The sequence below is a fragment of the Phocoena sinus genome, chromosome 1 (genome assembly GCF_008692025.1).
Source record: "Phocoena sinus isolate mPhoSin1 chromosome 1, mPhoSin1.pri, whole genome shotgun sequence".
Taxonomy (NCBI): Eukaryota; Metazoa; Chordata; class Mammalia; order Artiodactyla; family Phocoenidae; genus Phocoena; species Phocoena sinus.
In genome coordinates, this window is record NC_045763.1 from 102554707 (window position 1) to 102577116 (window position 22410).

General features: G+C 34.7%; 2 protein-coding genes across 2 annotated transcripts; one reads left to right on the top strand and one right to left on the bottom strand.

Annotated features, from left to right (window-relative positions):
• Positions 1–12173: 12173 nt before the first annotated feature.
• Positions 12174–18639, top strand: LOC116761582 (bile acid receptor-like). Its single transcript, XM_032647517.1, has 7 exons — positions 12174–12237; positions 13834–14196; positions 16242–16382; positions 17044–17186; positions 17281–17385; positions 17520–17619; positions 18488–18639. The coding sequence occupies exons 1-7, from the start codon at positions 12174–12176 to the stop codon at positions 18637–18639; spliced, it is 1068 nt and encodes a 355-aa protein (XP_032503408.1).
• Positions 18640–19839: 1200 nt separating this feature from the next.
• Positions 19840–20679, bottom strand: LOC116759513 (dnaJ homolog subfamily A member 1-like). The gene is given in 1 exon segment (XM_032643361.1): positions 19840–20679. A coding segment is annotated over 1 exon segment (840 nt).
• Between the last annotated feature and the right edge of the window lie 1731 nt (positions 20680–22410).

The window sequence follows — 22410 nt, forward strand, 5'->3', positions numbered from 1 at the left end:
AAGGTGCAAAAGCAGTTCAACAGAGGAAGGATCACCTTTTCAACAAACAGTGCTGGGGCAATTGAACATCCATAGACAAAAACAAAACAAAACAAAACCTTAACTTAAACTTCACATCTTATAAAAATATTAACTAACAATGAATCCTAGACTTAAATGTAAAACTTAAAATATGAAACTTTTAGAAAACTATATAGAAGAAAATCTTCGGGATCTAGAGCTAGGTGAAGAGTTCTTAGACCTAACACTATAAGTACAATCTGTAAAAGGATAAATTGATAAATTATCCTTCATCAAAATTAAAAACTTTTGCTCTGCAAAACTGGACAGTTACATGTAAAAGAATGAAATTAGAACACTTCCTACCACCACACACAAAAATAAGCTCAAAATGGATTAAAGGAAAGGCCTAAATGTAAAGCCAGACACTACAGAATTTTAGGGGAAAACATAGGAGGAACACTCTTCGACATAAATCACAATATCTTTTTTGACCCACCTCCTAAAGAAATGGAAATAAAAACAAAAATAAATAAATGGGACCTAATGAAACTTCAAAGCTTTTGCACAGCAAAGGAAACCATAAACATGATGAAAAAAAAAACCCTCAGAATGGCAGAAAATATTTGCAAACGAAGCAACTGACAAAGGATTAATCTCCAAAACATACAAGCAGCTCATGCAGCTCAATATCAAAAAAACAAACAACCCAATCCAAAAATGGGCAGAAGACCTAAATAGACATTTCTCCAAAGAAGATATACAGGCTGCCAACAAACACATGAAAGGATGCTCAACATCACTGATCCTTAGAGAAATGCAAATCAAAGCTACAATGAGGTATCACAACACACTGGTCAGAATGGCCGTCATCAAAAATCTACAAACAACACATGCTGGAGAGGGTGTGGAGAAAAGGGAACCCTCTTGCATTGTTGGTGGGAATGTAAATTGATACAGCCACTATGGAGAACAGTATGGAGGTTCCTTGAAAAAGTAAAAATAGAACTACCATATGACCCAGCAATCCCACTACTGGGCATATACCCTGAGAAAACCATAATTCAAAAAGGGTCATGTACCACAATGTTCACTGCAGCAATATTTACAGTAGCCAGGGCATGGAAGCAACCTAAGTGTCCATTGACAGATGAATGGATAAAGAAGATGTGGCACATATATACAATGGAATATTACTCAGCCATAAAAAGAAACGAAATTGAGTTATTTGTAGTGAGGTGGATGGACCTAGAGACTGTCACACAGAGTGAAGTAAGTCAGAAAGAGAAAAACAAATACCATATGCTAACACATATATATGGAATCTAAAAAAAAAGTGGTTCTGAAGATCCTAGGGACAGGACAGGAATAAAGACGCAGAATTAGAGAATGGACTTGAGGACACGGGGAGGAGGAAGGGTAAGCAGGAACGAAGTGAGAGAGTGGCATGGACATATACACACTGACAAATGTAAAATAGATAGCTAGTGGGAAGCAGCCACATAGCACAGGGAGATCAGCTAGGTGCTTTGTGGCAACCTAGAGGGGTGGGATAGGGAGGGTGGGAGGGAGACGCAAGAGGGAGGGGATATGGGGATATATGTATATGTATAGCTGATTCATTTTGCTATACAGTAGAAACTAACACAACAATGTAAAGCAATTATACTCCAATAAAGATGTTAAATAAACAAAACAAAACAAAGGCCAAAAAACTTTTGCTCTGCAAAAGACCCTGTAAAGAGGATGCAAAGACACACTACAGATTAGGAGAAATGTTTGCAAACCACATATGCAACAAAAGACTAGTATCTAAAATATGTAAACAACCCTCAAAACTCAACAATAAGAAGATAAACAATTCTATTAGAAAATGGGGAAAAGACATGAACAGACATTTCCCCAAAGAGGATATACAGATGGCAAAAAAAAAAAAAAATGTGAGAAGATGTTCAGGAGACTTCCCTGGTGGTCCAGTGGTAAAGAATCCACCTTCCAATGCAAGGGATGCAGGTTCGATCCCTGGCTAGGAAACTAAGATCCCACATGCCGTGGGGCAAGTAAGCCCATGTGCCACAACCACTGAGCTTGTGTGCCTCAACAAGAGAGCCCAAATGCCACAAACTACAGAGCCCACGTGCCACAACTACAGAAAATACTGAGTGCCGCAACTAGAGAGAAACCTGAGCGCTGCAACGAAGAGACCACGTGCCGTAACGAAAAGATCCTGTATGCCTCAACAAAGATCCCGTATGCCACAACTAAGACCCGAAGCAGCCAAAAAAAAAGGAAAATAAATAAATAAAATAAATAAATATTAAAAAAAGATGTTCAGTATGATTAGCCATGAGGGAAACACAAATGAAAACCGCAAGATATCACTACCCATCTATCAGAAAGGCTAAAATTAAAAATAGTGACAATATCAAATTCTGGAAGAGATGGAGAGAAATTGGTTCACTCATACATTCCTAGTAGAAATATAAAATTATACAGTTATTTGGGAAAAGTTTTGCAGTTTCTTATAAAATACACAATTATCGTAAAACTAGAAATTATACTTTTGGGCGTTTACTCCAGAGAAATGAAAACTTATGTTCACACATAAATCTGTACATGAGTGTTCATAGCAACTTTATTTGCAGTAGCAGAAAATGGAATTAACCCATGTGCCCTTCCAAAGGTATTTAATATTTAAACTGTGGTTCGCCCAGAACCATAGACTACTACTCAGCAGTGAAAATGTGGTTTGTTGATCTACACAACAACTTAGATTAACCTCCAGGGAATTATGCTGAGGAAAAAAAGCCAATCATAAAAGGTTACACAATGTATGATCAATTGTATAACATTTTGAAAAGGCAAATTTTTAGAAATGGAAGACATATTAGTGGTTGCCAGAGGTTAGGAATGGGGAGAGGGAAGAAGGAAGTGAGTGTGGTTAAAACAGGGTGACACGAGGGATTGTGATATGGGAACTATTCAGTATCTTGACTCTGTGATGGCTACATGAACCTACAAGTGATAAAATTGTACAGAATTTAATTCACATACATAAATAAGCAGAGGTAAAATTGGGGAACTCTGAATAAGGTGGTTTTTATCAATGTCCATATACTGGTTGTGATATTGTACCACAATTTTGCAAAATGTTACCATTGGGGTAAACTAGATTAAGCACATGATCTCTCTGTATTATTTCTTAAAACTGCAAGGTAATCTACAATGGTCTCAATAAAAATGTCAATTAAAAACAAAACAACAAAATAAAGCAAAACAAAAAATATACTTCAGATTATGTGTCTTTTCTGCTTAAAATCCTTTAATGATTTCCTGTTATACCCAGAATAAAATTCGGACTTCTCTCTAAGGCTCTTACAATCTGGTTTTATTTTCTCTCCAGTCTCATCTTGTTCTATTCCTGTCTTCTGTCACCATTCACTACACTGACCTTCTTTTGGTGTTACACAAGCCAACACAGAGCAGTGTGTTGTTCCTTCTAAAACATTCATCCCTCAGCTCTTCCTGTGGCTGGCTTTTTGTCATCCTTTAGGTCTTGTCTTGGATGTCACTTTCTCATAGAGCCTTCCCAAATGATGCTCCTAATTATATAGCAAACAAGTGGGTTAGATTTGTAACTCTTTAGATTATTTGTTACTGATAATGTAATGATAATATTTATTTTAAATGGCATGTATCTATAAATATAGGCCACCTGTGTATTGAGTAACAGTATAAAAAGAATAAATTTCAAGAAATGTCCTTATTTATGCATATTAAGGGATATCAGTGAACCATGTGATTACAAGTAGAATGCTCGGTTGCCAGTAGCCTGTGTAAAATTAGAAAAATATAAATCTGCTTTCCTTATTTTAAAATATCAAGATATATTTGCACATATCTTTAAGTACCTTGGAATGAGCACTATGCTAATGCCACAGTAAGTCTAGAGTATTATTATAAACCAGGGAAGTACATGTAAAAATTTGTAGCTGTAAAGTTCTGGATGAATCTTTTTTTTTTTTTTGTCTGCGGTCACACAGCTTGCAGGATCTTAGTTCCCGACCAGGGATTGAACCTGGTTCACCACAGTGAAAGCGTCAAATTCTAACCACTAGACTGCCAGGGAATTCCCAAATCATTTTTTGTAAAACTAAACAAGGAAGCTGATTGTCAATGAATTATAATATCTCAGATATAATTGGGATGGGACTGAGGGTATGCGTGGTCAGGATGATATAAGTGAAAAGTTTGAATCATTGAGCATTCGAAATTGTATTTTTTAAATACAGAAGCTAATAATTCTGCTTATAAACAGAGGTTAAAATTGGGAATTATCTAAGCAATAAAATTGTATACATTATCCCTGATGTTTGAATACTAATAGTGAAAGGATTAAAGTTCTTTAAAAAATATGTTCTCTTAAGAAACAAATGTTCCAGATAAATATTTAGAAGTTAAACATTGCTTTTAAAAGATATCAAGTACTATATGTTTGTTTTGCTATTTTTTTCTTTCATGTAGTTGTTTTGCTATTTTTCGATGTAAGGTTGCTAGTAGAGAGTACCTCTTTTAAGACATAATCTGGAGTCTATTTTTGGAATATTTTAGAATCAACACAAATGAATTATAATGGCATGACTGTTATTCTTTGGTTAACCAATTAAAATTCACAGATACAGAGCCTCTTATTTAAAAAGTAAACAAAACTCCATGTGACATGACTTGCAGATTTTATCATGAATTCTGTTCTGTGGTAGATGAAGACCCTTGAAGAATTCATCATCAGTATTATAGTTTGAAGTCAGAAACTGGAGGTGGACAAGATCAGATGCCAGGAAAGGTAGAGGTGCATACTGAGGCTATGCCATGTTTACATGCAAGTGGAACTGGGCAGGACTGAGACAAGAGCATAGTGTCAGATAAGAAAAGTCAGAGATGGTGTAACCAGGAGAATGGGGTTTAGTGGTAGAAAACGCATTTGTAAACTTGCCTCTGTAGAAATGCCTTAAAGGAATAAGACTCTGAGCCTGGTATTATCTAACAGACTTTATTTATGTGACATTAAAAAAGTCATAATGAAATTATTTATATATCCTGTTCAACTGCTTGGATTTTCATTGAGTTTCATCTCTGCTACTAACTAGCTATGAGAACTTGAACAAGGAGTAGTATCTATTTGTGTTGCAGTTTTTCTTAGCCAAAAACTTGAGAGAGTTGGATTAGATGATTTGTATACATCTAACATTGCAGCAATCTATGAATTATTACACATTACTAATTGGTTTAACAAATTCCCTTTTTTATAGGTAATGAAAAGATAAACTTCAAGTTGAATTGTTATAGCACCTGTATTAGTGGAGTTTGAATTTAATTAAGGGTTTTTTTCCTTCCTGTATATATTACTTGGTAGTTTGTAGAGACCCAATGTTTTGTAATCAGAATGGAAGAATGTCAAATTCAATCATGAAAACAAAGTATGTATTAAATAAACAATAAGGAACTCTGGGAGAGTGTGACCTGAAGGTCCCAAAGGCTTCTATCCCTGATGATCTGGTTATTATTTGATTTACGTCAGCTTGTAACTGCCCTTGCTTTGACCCGAGAGGATTGTGTGGGAAGTTTGTCTCTGAGATAGAGCTGAAGCATTGCTCTGCAGAGTGTCTAGAGCCTAAATGTATGCAGAGTGCCCTTATTTCCACTCCTTGATAAATAGAGAAAAGGCTCAGTTGCTCCAGATGGAAAGTTAAAGTCATTGCTAAATCTATCTATACTCATTCTGTGAGGAAAAGGACAATCTCTAGTAATATCATTGAACTGTGAGTATTTTGTTCTCTCTAAAATAAGAAAAATGTATTTTATACTGCCTAAATTAAATATGAATGCTAATTTTGTTGACAACTCTCTTCATTATTAAATTGTAAGATGTTAATAAATTAGAGGGTATTTTTTGAGATCTTTAGTTTCCACTAACATTAACTTAATTTTTGCAAGGTAAGACAATTGTAGCTACTATGATAGTCAAGCTATAAAAAGCATTTTCCCCTTGAAAATAAGAAATTTAATTAAGTAGATTACACAATAATTTGGTTCTTTCCTAAAGAATGACAAGATAATTTTAGACTATGGTTGGACTTGACATTTGATGTGATAAGTCACTTCACAGTAATGTTTATTGTTATATTTTAAAAATTAAACTCATTTTTAAATCAAGAACTTATTGATAAAATATTTTATTTTTTGAAGCAATAGGTTATATGTAAATTCAAACCACTTGAAATAAATTCTGATAAAGATATATTCAGGGAATTATACTTTTGTTGAAAACTTTATGATGATATAATTATGAAAATTATGTCAGATTTTGGAAATAGACACAAATATTTCTATACTTCTGAAGTATATAAAATATTACTTTCATAGTCATGAATTTTCTAAATAATCTATTTTCTTTCTGTCTTATGCTGTGAAAATTACTTAACATATTAATTAAATACTTTTTTCATATAAAACTATGTATGGATTATATGATTAGATTTATATGAAATGTCTAGACTAGGCATATCCATAAAAACAGAAAGTTGCTTAGTGGTTGTCAGGGATTGGGGGGAGGAGGGAATGAGGTGCCATGCTTACAGGTATGGGGGGATCATTTTGGGGTGACAAAAATGCTCTGGAATTAGATGATGGTAATAGCTGCACACTCTGAATATTCTAAAAACCACTGAACTGTACAGTGAATTTAAGAGAATGAATATGATGTTATACAAATTACATCTTGATAAAGCTGTATAATAGAAGCATGAGAAGACTTCACAGTGTAAAGTTCTCCCTGTATTCAAAAGTTAAAGGACAGATACTTATGGAGGAATCAAGAAGCCTTAATTTGTGTTATTATTCAAATATATTCTTTTCATTTTTCCTGGTTCCAATAAGCTCAGAGAATTCTGGCTCAAAGAAGCACTACCATAAAAAACCTTTTTATAATTATGTATCATATAGCACTATCACTCATTTTTTAGTAGATGCTACTATGAAAACTAAAATTTTTTTTTGCAAAGCAATATATTTTTCAATTATGTCAATAAACAATGCATTATTCATGATTCAAATGACATATGTTACAAGAGTAAAAATGTGAAAACTGTGAACTTCTTTAACATATAGATATAGTTCTCAGTAATCAATATGTTTTTCCTGTTAAGGTTTTAGACATGAAGATTTACCAAGAACAATTTATGGTTAAAGCAGAGGAGATGCAAATTCATTTGTGCAATTACACATCTTTTCAGTAAAATAGCTATCATAATCTGTGAAAAATATGGTTTTTGATAAAGTTATATTTGTTAAAGAAAAAAATAGACTTTACGCAGGCCAAATTGATCCTCTGGACAAAATCTCCTCTCTTAACTAAGTTATTTTCTCTTTAAATAAATATTTACTAGGAAGGTAATGAAACAGAATCATTCCAAGACCACTGTAATTTTTCTCTTTACTTTAATAGGATAGGAAGTTTTTGATTACATACCTCTCTCTATGTTATTAATAATTTGTTTTTAAACTAATTTTATAAGCATATTATTTCTGAAAATTTTGTTTTACCATGCATACATATTATAACACTTCTGTTAGACATTTAGAAGTCTGAAGAAAAATTTAATTAGTGAACATTTTATGTAGAAAATAATGCAACTATTACTATAAGCATATAAAGGAGAGAAATATTTCATATTTTAAAAGGCATATTTTAATCAATGGCCTATTTATGTTTGTGTCCCATATATGCCCTGGATTATAACTACAAGCATACCTCATTTTACTGCACTTTGCTTTGCTGTGCTTTGCAGATACTGGGTTTTTTAACCAATTGAAGTTTTGTGGTGACCCTACACTGAGCAAGTCTAGTGGCACCATTTTTTCCAAAAGCAGTTAGCTCACTTTGTGTCTCTGTGTCACATTTTGGTAATTTTCTTAATATTTCAAACTTTTTCATTATTATTATATTTGTTATGGTAATCTGTGATCATTGATTTCTGATGTTACCATTGTAATCGTTTTGGGGCACCATGAACTCACACCCATATAAAGTGAACTTAATCGATAATGCTGTGTGTTCTGACTGCTCCACTAATTGCCTGGTTCCCATCTCTCCCCTTCTCCTTAGGCCTCCCTATTCTCTGAGGCACAACTATATTGAAATTAGGCCACTGAATAACCCTACAATGACCTCTAAGTGCTCAAGTGAAAGGAAGGGTCTCATGTCTCTCACTTTAAATCAAAAGCTAGAAATGATTATGCATAGTGAGGAAGGCATGTTAAAAGCTGTGATAGGTCAAAAGCTAGGCCTCTTATGCCAAACAGTTAGCCAAGCTGTGAGTGCAAAGGAAACGTTCTTGAAGGAAATTAAAGGTGATTCCCCAGTGAACACACAAATGATAAGAAAGTGGAACAGCCCTATTGCTGATATGGAGAAAGTTTTAGTGGTCTGGATGGAAGATCAAACCAGCCACAACATTCCCTCAAGCCAAAGCCTAATCCAGAGCAAGGCCCTAACTCTCTTCAATTCTATGAAGGCTGAGATTGATGAGGAAGCTTCAGGAGAAAAGTTTGAAGCTAGCAGAGGTGGGTTAATGATGTTTAAGGAAAGAAGCCATCTCCATAACGTAAAAGTGCAAGGTGAAGCAGCAAGTGCTGATGAAGAAGCTGCAGCATGTTATCCAGAAGACATACCTAAGTAATGAATGAAGATGGCTACACTAAACAACAAATGTAGATGAAATAACCTTACACTGGAAGAAAATGCCTTCTAGGACTTCCATAGCTAGAGAGGAGAAGTCAAAGCCTGGCTTCAAAGCTTCAAAGGAAAGGCTGACTCTCCTGTTAGGGGCTAATACAGCTGGTGACTGGAAGTTGTAGCCAATGTTCAGTTACTATTCTGAAAATCCTAGGGCCCTAAAGAATTATGCTAAGCCTACTCTGCCTGTGCTCTATAAATGGAAAAACAAAGTCTGGATGACAGCACATCTGTTTACAACATGGTTTACTGAATATTTTAAATCCACTGTTGAAACGTACTGCTCAGAAAAAAAGATTCTTTTTAAAATATTACCGCTCATTGACAATGCACCTGGTCACCCAAGAGTTCTAATGGAGATGTATAGTAAGTTTAATGTTGTTTTTATGCCTGCTAACACAGCATCCATTCTACAGCCCATGGCTTTTGACTTTCAAGTCTTATTATTTAAGAAATGTATTTTGTAAGGCTATAGCTGCTGCAGCTAGTGATTCCTCTGATGGATCTGGACCAAGTAACTTGAAAATCTTCTGGTAAGGACTCATCATTTTAGATGCCATTAAGAACATTCAGGGATTTCCCTAGCTGTCCAGTGGTTAAAACTCCACTCTTCCACTGCAGGGGGCACAGGTTCGATCCCTACTTGGGGAACAAAGATCCCACATGCTATGCGTTGAGGCCAAAAACAAAAAAACACACACACACCTTAAAAAAAAAAGAACATTCGTGATTCATAGGAAGAGGTAAAAATATCAACATTAACAGGAGTTTGGAAGAAGTTGACCCCAACCCTTATAGATGACTTTGAGGGGTTCAAGACTTCAGTGGAGGAAGTAACTGAAGCTGTGGTGAAAATAGCAAGAGAATTAGAATTAGAAGTCAAGCATGAATATGTGACTGAATTGCTGCAATCTCATGATAAAATGTGAATGGATGAGGAGTTGCTTTTTATGGATGAGAAAAGAAAGTGGTTTCTTGAGATGGAATCTATCCCTGGTGAAGATGCTATGAAGGTTGTTGAAATGACAACAAAGGATTTAGAATATTAAATAAACTTAGTTGATAAAGCACAGGCAGGGTTTGAAAGACTGATTTCAATTTTGAAAGAAGTTCTACTGTGGGTAAACTGCTATGAAACAGCAGTGCATGCTACAGAGAAATTGTTCATGAAAGGAAGAGTCAATTGATGAGGGAAACTTCAGCAGCCACCACCCTGATCAGTCAGCAGCCGACAACACTGAGGCAAGACCCTCCACCAGCAAAAAGATTATGACTTGCTAAAGGCTCAGATAATGATTACTTTTTTTAAGCAATAAAGTATTTTTAACAAGGTATTTTTTTAAAAGACATAATGCTATTGCATGTTTAGTAGACTACAGGATAAAATAAACATAACTTTTAATATGCACTGGGAAATAAAAAAATGTATGTGATTTGCTTTATTGTGATATTTGCTTAATTTTGGTGGTCTGGAACCAATCCCGCAGTATCTCGGAGGTATGCCTGTAGTCCATAAACTGATAAAGACATTTCTGCTTTAGACAATATTTTGGGGCATTTATTTATCAGTATTGGAAGGACTTGGTTTTAGAACATTGTTATTTATGATATGAACCCTGACAGCAGCATTGTTATAAGATACTTCTGTATGTATTTGCCAGGATATTACCGGTTTTGTTTTAATGTGCTACCTCTAATTTATTCTATATTATTTCTTAAATGAAATCTTGCTCAGCAAAAAAAAGGAATACCTAATACTTTTTAATTTTCAGATATTTATTTAATATTATATGAAGCCTAATGCTAAAAGCAGGAATTTTAAAGGAAGGGTGAGTAACAACTTCAAGTTTTCACATTCATTTGGGATTTTCTAAAATCAAATTGAGACTCAAAAGAGAAGTTTGGAAAAAACTAAACAGGATTATTACTAAAGAGTATGGCACAAATTAAACCAATAGCACTTAGAATTCTTTTCATATGGAGAGCCAATTAACCTGTTGTAATACTGATCCTATTGATTTTAGTCCTTACTTTTCAAGGAAAACTTCATTTTGAAAGTGCACTTATTTGGGGACACCACTTTTGCTTCATCTGTTCCATTCAGCACTTCTTCTACATGACTGTCAGAGAGTGGGAGATTTAAGTACTTTTAAAGGAACCTAGAGCCTATTAAATAATACAGGAGACAAATTTCAGAGATACTACTATTTTAATCATCTTCACGAATGTAGAAACCTTTGCCGTGACCTCATCACATGAGAAATAAATCTAAGTAAAAGATTTTTCAATATAATCTCAGAAGTTTGTCATGTATATCTTTTGGTATGTTTTAAAACCAATTTTCATCTTTTTCGGTTCTTTTAAAAGGTGAAAACAGTCTTTACCTTCGAATAGAGAGGATAAAGCTATAAAATACCATGGACTCTAGAGTGACCTTTATTTTCTTTTAATAATTTCCAATTTCTTTAACTGTGATTTCCTGTTTAAGTCTATTCAAAGATGCATTATTTTTGGAGTTCCTACCTAGGAAATAACAAAAATAGTTTTTTTTTCCCATAAGGGATCGTCTTAGATTTTGAATAATTTTTCCTCATAATAGCTTATGATTTTTAGTCTTTACTATTAAAAATAAAACACTTTTTCAGTAATCAAAAAACTATTTTCATTAGTCACGCAGAACCAAAATTAATGTTTTAATGCTTAGCATATCACAGTGCTATGAAAAATATTTACAAAGGACTTAGAAGATTAAATAAAGTGCTATGAAAGCCATTCTTTTCCTACTCTTTAATTTCCTTCATGAAAAAGTGTAATTTTTCTTCCTAATTCACCTAAATTTAGAACACTGAGATCTAGCGAAACTATTAGAATAATAATTATACGACTCAGTTATTAAGTCAAGAACTGTTCTGGATTTTAAACACATTAATTAAACTCTCCCATAACTTGGCTAGGTGTGTTTCATTCTTTCGCTTCTACAAATGAGGAAACTAAGGTTCAGGGAGGTGTAAAAATGACCCATAAATAAGTGGTAAATGCAGTGTATGAAGTCTAACTCCAAAGCTTGGTACCCTTTCAAGAGCCATAATGATTATTACCAAGATTTAAGTTATTTTAAAGAACTGAGCAATAAGAAGTTGTCTGAATTAAATAATCTGGTATGTAGAGATACGAAAAATCAATATTCTTCCAGTTAAAGTGTAAATATAAATGTCTTGTATAAAGTCTGCTAAATTCTTTATTTTTCAAAAACAGTATTATACTTTTATAAAATCATACTGATTTGATAATCATACTTTCAAAAAGTCTACAAAATTTTTGTTTCCTTCAGGTTCTATTTTAGCATCTACTAATGAAGAAGTGAAAATTGGACCAGAGAATGGCCAATACTTACGTCACTGCATCTGATGGATATTGTCTTGCTGAACCAGTGCAGTACTACGGTGTGTAACAAAAAACTACAGTATGATAGTTAATAAAACTTTTTTTTTTGGCGGGAATTATGGTTAATTAGAGGGTTTTTTAAAAAGAAATTAACAAATGAACCAAAGACTTTCAATTATTCCCTACCAGAGAATATAATTACTTTCAAAAATCAGAAATACCAAAATGCTGTAAGCCAGAATCAAATGTAAAGAAGAAAAAGCACAGTAGTCTAAAATTGTATTCAATTTTTAAAAATAGAATTAGCATGCAAATTATAAGTTATTTTTAGGGGTTAGCTGAAACTAGTTCACATGCAATTTAGAAAATGTAGTTCAGAGTAGTTATTCAATGTTCCTGAAACTTTAATCTTAATATAAGATTTTTATCAAAGGGAAAGAAATAGAAAACAGAGTGCAAGAGACAATAGGATTTTTCTCCAAAAAGACCAAGATTATAATATGAATTGAATTTTAAATGCAGTTTTCTTTTATATTATACTTTGAACTCTGATTTCCATGCCAATGTAACATCAGCCAGTATTCTGCAGTCTTTTGATATTCAGCCAAGAAGGGCCCTCTTCTTTAAATAAAAGTTACATTGTTTTTACTGATAACTTTTCTTCTTATATCAGGCTGTTATTGGTATTTATTCAACACTTTGCATTGGATTGGATGCTATCAGATTGCAAATAATTTATGTGAATTAATAGAAATTATACTGTTTACCAATCTTGGGGTTAGAATTTTGAGGGTAAGAGTAAGTCTAATCATCTTGGGATTCAGCACCAGGAAAAGTACAAATATTACTAGATACAGACATAGAGGAACTAAGTATTCCTGGGTCTCTTTGGAGCCAATTTTCTGGATTGATTTCAGTAATCCTCCTGAAAACAGAAAGTAAGTTGGTGCTTGGTAGCTTCTGATAATAACAATAAAGATACCCATTAAGTATCATTTTGTATTTTATACATGCTTTTGCATTTCACATTTTATTTCATTCTTACAGTCACCCTCCGGGGTAGGTAAGTTTATCACCAGATAATTGAATTGCTAGACAATAAAACAGAAAAGAAACTAGTAATTTAAATCAGGTCTGCAAATGGCGAAGGAGAGTGTTAAGGTATATTAAATGGGGAGTTTAAAGAATTTATTTTTTGCTTGAAATAACCAGATAACTGGTATAATTGTATTTTAGTTTGATTTTTTTGGTGGGGGGGTGGGATAATTTATTAATTCATCTCTTTACTGATCTGATTGCACTGAAAACAATTTTATTCACAACAAAGAAAATACAGAAGCTGGGGGAAAGCTTTCATTTCAAACTCCGGGAAATACTCATTTCTACTTAAGGAAATAGACTGCATTGGTATGTAAGCCATTAACAACCCTTTCTCCCAGCTCCTGAGCAACCTCTGCATACTTCTGGGGTGGCAGCATTTATCATGTATTGCAATTCAGTTTACTGTCTGCCTCTTATGCTGGACAGCAAGTCCCTGGGATGTATTGGACATGTTGAATTAACTCTGTTCTTTGAGTGTAAAACTCTTTGAAATTGAAAAATAACTTGACTTTCACCATTTTTGTGTGTGTGTGTGTGTGTGTTAAAAAAACTAGATATTTTGCCAGAACAAATCAATTATCAGCTGTACGACACTGATTTTCAAGAATCACCTTATTGCCAGTATTCTACTGTCCAGTTTCTTCCAGCTCTACAGTCCCAATCTTTACAAAGTCATTTCAACACTTATAGCTTGGACCCACAGTTCAGTGGTGGAGAGTATGGACTTCTTTCCTGTGAATTAAATAAATCCACTTACGTGGTTGCCCACGATGCTGAAGATGGTTACCCTGGAATAAAAAGGTCCAGAATAACTCATTCTTCCATTCGTATTAAGGGACAGGAAGAACTCTGTGTAGTTTGTGGTGATAAAGCATCAGGATATCATTACAATGCACTTACTTGTGAAGGTTGCAAAGGTAAGGATAAAGTTAAAACTTTAATCCTAGTGTTCACTGAAGAGTCATGAAATTTTAAGCATGTAGGAGTACTCTCTTTAAAATGTGAAACATAAAATCAAGGAAAGCCATTGATATGTTTAAAGTGATCAATCTGTGGGATCAAAGATGTGAAAATGGAATTTAACAAAGTTTTGATTTCATTTTTTTAATTTTGATGAAAACTTTTTTATTTAAATATAAAATTCAAAATATTTATGTGGCAGAAACTTTGCATGTTCCTAGGTGAATTTGATGTTGGAATAAAAAATGTCTTTTAAAAAGGTGTGAATGTTAACTATTACATCTCATATGGCTGGTATAATTCGTGAATTAGGAAGAAATTTCAATTAAATGACTTCTACGATTCTATCTAAGTCTATTTGTTTGAAATGCTTTTTAAGAAATATTTATTTATTTTATTTTATTTTTAAATTTTTGGCTGTGTGGGGTCTTAGTTGTGGCACGTGGGATCTCCACTGCGGCATGCAGGACTTTGGTGTGTTGCGTGGGCTATTTGTTGTGGTGCATGGGCTTCTCTCTAGTTGTGGCGTGCAGGTTTTCTCTCACTAGTTGTGGTGCTTGGGCTCCAGAGAACGTGGACCCTGGAGTTCGAGGCACGCGGCCTCTCTAGTTGAAGCAGGTGGGCTTAGTTGCCCCGCAGCATGTGGGATCTTAGTTCCCAACCAGGGATCGAACCCGCATCCCCTGCATTGGAAGGCGGATTCTTTACCACTGGACTACCAGGGAAGTCCCAGGAATGCTTTTTTGAAAACCAATGGGAGGTCTACCACTGAAGATCATCATTGATATTGACATGGAGTAAGGAGTAAAATAGTCCTTGATGAAGTTTTGAGGTTTTGAAACACTTCTGCATTTTTTAAATTCACAAGTGAAATATTGGGGCAGAACCTGGAAATGATTAGATTAATACAGGACTAGGTAAACGTGTCTAGAAGTTCAAGGTAAAGTCTTATTGTCAGAATCTCACACTCACCCCGCACAAAGAATAGCCAAACGAAGACTAAGGGAAAGGAGGTACCAGCTTTATGAGTAGAATAGCTAGGCCAGTATTTGCTTACTCTTAAAATGCAGGGCCTTGCTGTTAAAACTAAGTTGAAGAATGAGGCATAGTTCTGAAACCTAAGCTGAGCTTTCTATTCCCTTTGCTGAATCTAAGTCATGAAACTCCCACTCTCAAGCGTGTCTACAGAAAGAGTATGGCAGGCTTCTAATTGGGGTATTGACTAACTTTATCAACTTCACTGCTTGGAATGGAATAAGAGGAAGATATCAGGGATTGTTGCACAGGAATGGGAAATGAAACAGGAAATGGGAAGAGACTACTATGCATGGATTTAGGAAAATGTAGAATCTCCACACCTCTCCCCAGCATGCACACACACAAACTCACACACACACACACACACACACACACACGCACACACACACACACACGCACACACACACAAAACGGCCCATTCAACGTCTTGGACTAAATAAATTAGCAATATGTTCTCATCTGGGGAAGTGCTAAAAAGGAAGGACAGAGGAGTAACTTTGGAAGAATTATCTCTTCCTTTATGAGTTGAGGTAGAAATGTGAGGCGAGAAAAAGAGAGGTTTCCTTATAGTTTTATTCTACATGAGCATGTACGTATTCCTTCTAGGGAACCTTGAGAGATGTGTCATGGAATCTTGATATTCTGTAAAATATAGTTTAAAAATGCTTTTAGATGGTATATTATAACCATAGAAAACAGAGAGTTGTTTTAATGTGTTGGGGTTATTTAGTTTAATTTCCAGATAGATTATTTACAGTAACAACCATGGAATAAGATATATCAAATAGGAGAGGATTAAAACAATTATCCAGATAAATGTATATTAAACCAAACCTTCTTACTGAGGGAAAAAACATTTTATTGAAATAATTTAGTTAACTTGATTACTTTTACTATGAAGTTTAAAAACAAGTAACTAAAAATACCTAATAGTAAAATTTTAAAAACTCTCCTTTGTTATTAGGGTTTTTTCGACGTAGCATCACCAAAAATGCAGTATATAGTTGCAAGAATGGTGGTCACTGTGAAATGGACATGTACATGCGTAGAAAATGTCAAGAGTGCAGACTAAAAAAGTGTAAGGCAGTAGGAATGTTGGAAGAATGTAAGTGCCATTGTGGTTTTTTTTTAGGGGGATTTTAGTTTTTCTTACCTTACTAGGAACTTACGTTCTTCAAGTTATTTTGAACATAACATATTTGTCTGGATTTAAGCTATTTCTCCAGCAACTGCTAACTTAGGATAGCCAGTTACCAATCTAGGTAATTATTTCCATAAAATCTGTTCTATACTATATTGCTCTAACTTTGGTAATAATCGTATTTTCTTCTTAATTGGAAATCCTTGTATTTTTATATTACTTAACCTAAAGTTATATAATTCAACTACAAAAAGCACAATTTTAAATTACTGGTTTCCCTTCAATGTACCAATTAACATTCTGTTGCTTCCAAGATATAATTAATGTGGAAATTTCTCTAACATAAAAAGGTCTAAATTTATAATTTGGAGATGCAAAATTAATTTTTAATTTAAGTCTAGGATGACTGTGTAGTTTTAAGTAGACAGGTAGTTGTGGAAGGAAAAGAAGTAAGTAATGTAGTAAATTTAACTGCTGTTGTACATGCTTACCAAAAAAGAAAGGTTCTTTGTGAAAAGGCAAGTTCATGATCACATATGTGTACAATGTAAGACAATTTTCATCAAATCCTATAATGTTATTTGTTGTACCAAAAATATTTTATGTGAATTTTGTAATATCACAGGTTTGCTCACAGAAATCCAATGCAGATCAAAGAGACTTCGAAAGAACTTTAAGCAGAAGAATAATTTTTACTCTAACATCAAAGTGGAAGAGGAAGGGGTAAACAACAAGCTTGTGTCACCTACCACTAGATCTGGAAAAGTGGCAAGACTCTCCTTAAAAAATTTCTTGTTTCTTTAATGATGATGTCTTATTTAATAGGTATGCATTATAGTTTTCCCCCTATAGTTTCTTACAGATTCAGGAGAGCATGGAACTAACTCAAGAGGAACATCAGCTCATTAACAACATTGTGGCCGCTCATCAAAAATATACAATTCCTTTAGAAGAAACAGAAAGATTTGTATGTGTTCATTACTAGCAAGAAATAATTTGTAATTAATTATGTTAGAAAATAACAGCATAATCAGAAAAGTTTAAAATTTAAAGTTATTTGAAAGAAAAAAATTATTAATCTTATTTCTTTTTGTTGCTTAGCTGCAGGGATATGCAAATCCTGAACTGATCTTCTTGCGACTCTCAGAGACAGTTGTCCTACATATACAGAGGTTAATGGATTTCACCAAGAGACTCTCAGGTAATCACTTTATCTTTGGAAAAAATTAAAGTAATTTAATACGTAATTTTTAAAAAGTTCCTTGTTTTAAAGGAAGGTGGCATTTTAAGAAAACAAAACCCTCTATTTTTCTACCAAAACTGCTTCTAAATTTAAAAACATGTTTACTTTGTTTGCTTTAATCAATCAGTTGGATGAAAATATAAATATTTTAAAATATTATTCAAGTGACTTCAAAGACTTAGAGTTAAGACAAACTATGATTGATTGTATGTTTTATTTTATTTTTATTTTGGGAAATAAATTGTTTTTGTTTTTTAGATAAAACATGAAACAAAATTCCCTGTACCATACCAAAAAAAAAAAAAAAAAAAGGTGAAGTCACTGTTGGCCAAAACTTAGCTATCTAGTTACGTGCACAGGTAACTCTCTGTGAAAATAAATTCTTCAAGGCTAAACCAACTATGTTTAATTTGCTCTTGCCATAGGAAATTATTATTATCTGGTTCTGATGAAAGTGCCCCCAAATAGTACCGTGTGGAATCATAATTATTCTAAGGGACCAGTTAAGATTCGTATCATAAGTAAATAATATAAAAATGTTGAGTCCTGGGCTTCCCTGGTGGCGCAGTGGTTAAGAGTCTGCCTGCCGATGCAGGGGACACAGGTTCATGCCCTGGTCCAGGAAGATCCCACATGCCGTGGGGTGACAGGGCCCGGGAGCCATGGCCGCTGAGCCTGCGCGTCCGGAGCCTGTGCTCCGCAACGGGAGAGGCCACAACAGTGAGAGGCCCGCATAACTAAAAAAAAAAAAAAAAAGTTAAATCCTATACCTGAAAATTATCTTTTCATTATTTATTTCAAACAATTATGTGATCTTTTCGTAAAGGATTTGAAAATTTGACCAATGAGGATCAGACTGCATTACAGAAGGGATCAAAAACTGAAGTGATGTTCCTTCATGTGGCCCAAATTTACAGTCAAAAAGAATGTCTTTCATCAACTTCTGAAAGCAAAAAAGGTCAACTAACTCAATCTTAATGTTAATAGTTACTATTAAATTTAGCAACAGATTATATAACATTGAGCTATTTTTAATTATATTTTTATTGTACTAGTTGGTGTACAAATAAGTACTTCATAATAGTGGTTTATACTTTTCCAATTCATTGTTCTAGCTTTTGTTTTTCTTTTAAAGAAAGCCATTCTTCTTCTATAGTATCATAGAAAACACATTTTTGGAGGGTCTTCTATATATAATGTTTATATAAAGTGTGAACTATTATTCTAGATTCATGTTTCAGTAATAAAAATTATAAAGATACCATTTGTTGGGAATGTTTCCTGTTTAACAGATGTTGGAGAGATTGACTTTACTATCTGAATAAAGATTTTAAAAAATCAGACTTTATATTTTTTCCCTTAACTAGGTACTATGAAAATATCAGATCATTCACTGAATTGTCATGATCAAAGTGGTGATAGAAGTGCTATTTATCCTCTGGAAACATTTTGCAATGAAGATTGTCCTTCTGCTATGCTGACTGGTAATATTATATAGAATACAAAATATTGTATTGGATGGAAAAAATTTGTCAGACATGTTTCATTTTCTTGTACTGCTTTGAGAAAATATGATAATGGCAATATGAGTCTGCACTGTGTTCTGATGAAAATACATTTGATATTAATCTTTTTAGGTATTTCTGAAGAATTTATTACTACACTGTATTACTTCTGTAGAAGAATGAGTGAGCTTAGTATTACTAATACTGAATATGCTCTGCTTGCAGCCACAACAGTGTTTTTTTCAGGTAAAAAACTATTTAGCAGTAAAAATTTGGATTAAGTTTGGCAATGAAATCATGAAGATTGTGATTATTTTATTACTCATTGATTCCAAATGTACCAATTTTCATCAAAATAGCTTTCTCTATAAGGGCATTCCCTTCAGCTTACAAACATGCTGTAATTTCTTACATCTTAAAAAAATGCCTTTTTTTTAAAAACATCTTTATTGGAGTATAATTGCTTTACAATGGTGTGTTAGTTTCTGCTTTATAACAAAGTTTTTTTTTCTTTTTTATATTTGAGTTTATTCTTCATTTAACTTTTAAAACACTACTATAGTTGAATATTAAAACAAACAATAGCAAGTAGTGAGCATATTATGATTATAGTCTTTCACTCAATCACTACTGCAAATAAAACGCCAGCAGTGAGTGTTATTCACTGGCCCCATTAGGAGGTCTGACACTGAACACCACACCGAGGATGATGTTCATCATCCCCATATGATTCTCCATTGTAATGGCGCCGTCTTTCCTGATTTGGATCAAAGTCCACTAGTTCTACCTGGTCCATTTCATCAGTCTCTTCTACTTCCTTCCTCTCAGGTAGGAGTTTTTCCAGCAAAGAGAGTTTATCCGGGGAGAGAAAGCCATTCTCAGGAAAGTTTACCTTAAATTCAATGATTAGGTGACCCTTTTCATATGGTCTACGATAAATTGGCATGCCTTCATTTAGCACACACTTGATATCTCCATGCTTGACAATCTGACCTGGATGAGAAGTGATGACTATGGTTCGGTTGTCAAGAGTAGTTATTGGCTTTTGGAAGCCACACAATGCCCCAACCAGCTGTATGTCCATACACATGAAAAGGTCTTCTCCTCGTCAAGTAAAAACAGCATGGTCCTTCTGATCTAAAATGATGATAATATCTGCTGGCTCAAGTCCTGGTTCTTGGTCTCCTTCACCATGGAATGTTATCTTCTGGCCATCTGTCATGCCTTTGTCAATATGAACTTCTAGAATTTTCTTCTCTCGAACTATCTTCCTTCCATTGCAGCTTTTACATCTATCTTTAGGACTGATCCACTCCCCATGGCCCTGGCACTCCATGCAGACAGACTGAATTTGCTGAACCATTCCAGGTCCTATCTGATGAATTCTTATTTGCATTCCAGTACCTCGGCAATTGGGACCGCACTCTACTGCTCCTTTCTTACCACCTTGGCCTTCACATTTGTCACAAATCACATTCTTTTGCAGAGCTAGTTTTCTTGTTGCACCATACATATACATATATCCCCATATCCCGTCCCTCTTGCATCTCCCTCCCACCCTCCCTATCCCACCCCTCTAGGAGGTCACAAGGTACCCAGCTGATCTCCCTGTGCTATGCGGCTGCTTCCCACTAGCTATCTTATTTTACATTAGGTAGTGTATATATGTCCATGCCACTCTCTCACTTTGTCCCAGCTTACCCTTCCCCCTCCCTGTGTCCTCAAGTCTGTTCTCTACGTCTGTGTCTTTATCCCTGTCCTGCCCCTAGGTTCTTCAGAACCATTTATTTTTTAGTTTCCATATATACGTGTTAGCATACGGTATTTGTTTTTCTCTTTCTGACTTACTTCACTCTGTATGACAGAGTCTAGGTCCATCCACCTCACTACAAATAACTCAATTTCGTTTCTTTTTATGGCTGAGTAATATTCCATTGTATATATGTGCCACATCTTCTTTATCCATTCATCTGTTGATGGACATTTAGGTTGCTTCCATGTCCTGGCTATTGTAAATATTGCTGCAATGAACATTGTGGTACATGACTCTTTTTGAATTATGGTTTTCTCAGGGTATATGTCTGGTAGTGGGATTGCTGGGTCATATGGTAGTTCTATTTTTATTTTTTTAAGGAACCTCCATACTGTTCTCCATAGTGGCTGTATCAATTTACATTCCCACCAAAAATGCAAGAGGGTTCCCTTTTCTTCACACCCTCTCCAGCATTTGTTGTTTGTAGATTTTTGATGATGGTCATTCTGACTAGTGTGAGGTGACACCTCATTGTAGTTTTTTTTTTCTTTTTTAGCAGTATGCAGGCCTCTCACTGTTGTGGCCTCTCCCATTGTGGAGCACAGGCTCTGGACGTGCAGGCTCAGTGGCCATGGCTCATGGGCCCAGCTGCTCTGCGGCATGTGGGATCTTCCCGGACTGGGGCACAAACCCGTGTCCCCTGCATCGGCAGGCGGACTCCCAACCACTGCGCCACCAGGGAAGGCCCTCATTGTAGTTTTGATTCACATTTCTCTAATGATTAGTGATGTTGAGCATCCTTTCATGTGTTTGTTGGCAATCTGTATATCTTCTTTGGATAAATGTCTATTTAGGTCTTCTGCCCATTTTTGGATTGGGTTGTTTGTTTTTTTGATATTGAGCTGCATGAGCTGCTTGTAAATCTTGGAGATTAATCCTTTGTCAGTTGCTTCATTTGCAAATATTTTCTCCCATTCTGAGGGTTGTCTTTTTGTCTTGTTTATGGTTTCCTTTGCTGTGCAAAAGCTTTGAAGTTTCATTAGGTCCCATTTGTTTATTTTTGTTTTTATTTCCATTTCTCTAAGAGGTGGGTCAAAAAGGATCTTGCTGTGATTTATGTCATAGAGTGTTCTGCCTATGTTTTCCTCGAAGAGTTTTATAGTGTCTGCCCTTACCTCAAATCCCCTTTCAGCTATTCTCCTATTTCTCTGTTCTACATTATAGCAAAAAAAAAAAAAAAAAAAAAAAAAAAATTTAAGAGTTGTCTATACTCCTGCCTCCATTTCTCTCTTCTCATTTACTTCTGAACCCAGTACAGTCAGATTTTGTCCCCTCCTTTCCCTTCCACCATAACTTATCAAAATCTTCAGTAATTTGGCATTGCAGATTACAGTGGTCAATTCTTAGTCTTCATCTTACTTGACCCGTGAGCTACATTTGACAGAGCGGATCACTCCCTCTTTCTTAGAACACTTAACATTTGGCTTCAGT

What these genes read in the sequence shown, in the direction of transcription:
- LOC116761582 (XM_032647517.1), top strand. Translation starts at nt 12,174, where the DNA reads ATGGCCAATACTTACGTCACTGCATCTGATGGATATTGTCTTGCTGAA. An exon ending in TGAACCAGTGCAGTACTACG is followed by an intron (nt 12,238 to 13,833) that starts GTGTGTAACAAA and finishes TAAAAAAACTAG; the next exon opens with ATATTTTGCCAGAACAAATC. An exon ending in TAGAAGAAACAGAAAGATTT is followed by an intron (nt 17,386 to 17,519) that starts GTATGTGTTCAT and finishes TTTGTTGCTTAG; the next exon opens with CTGCAGGGATATGCAAATCC.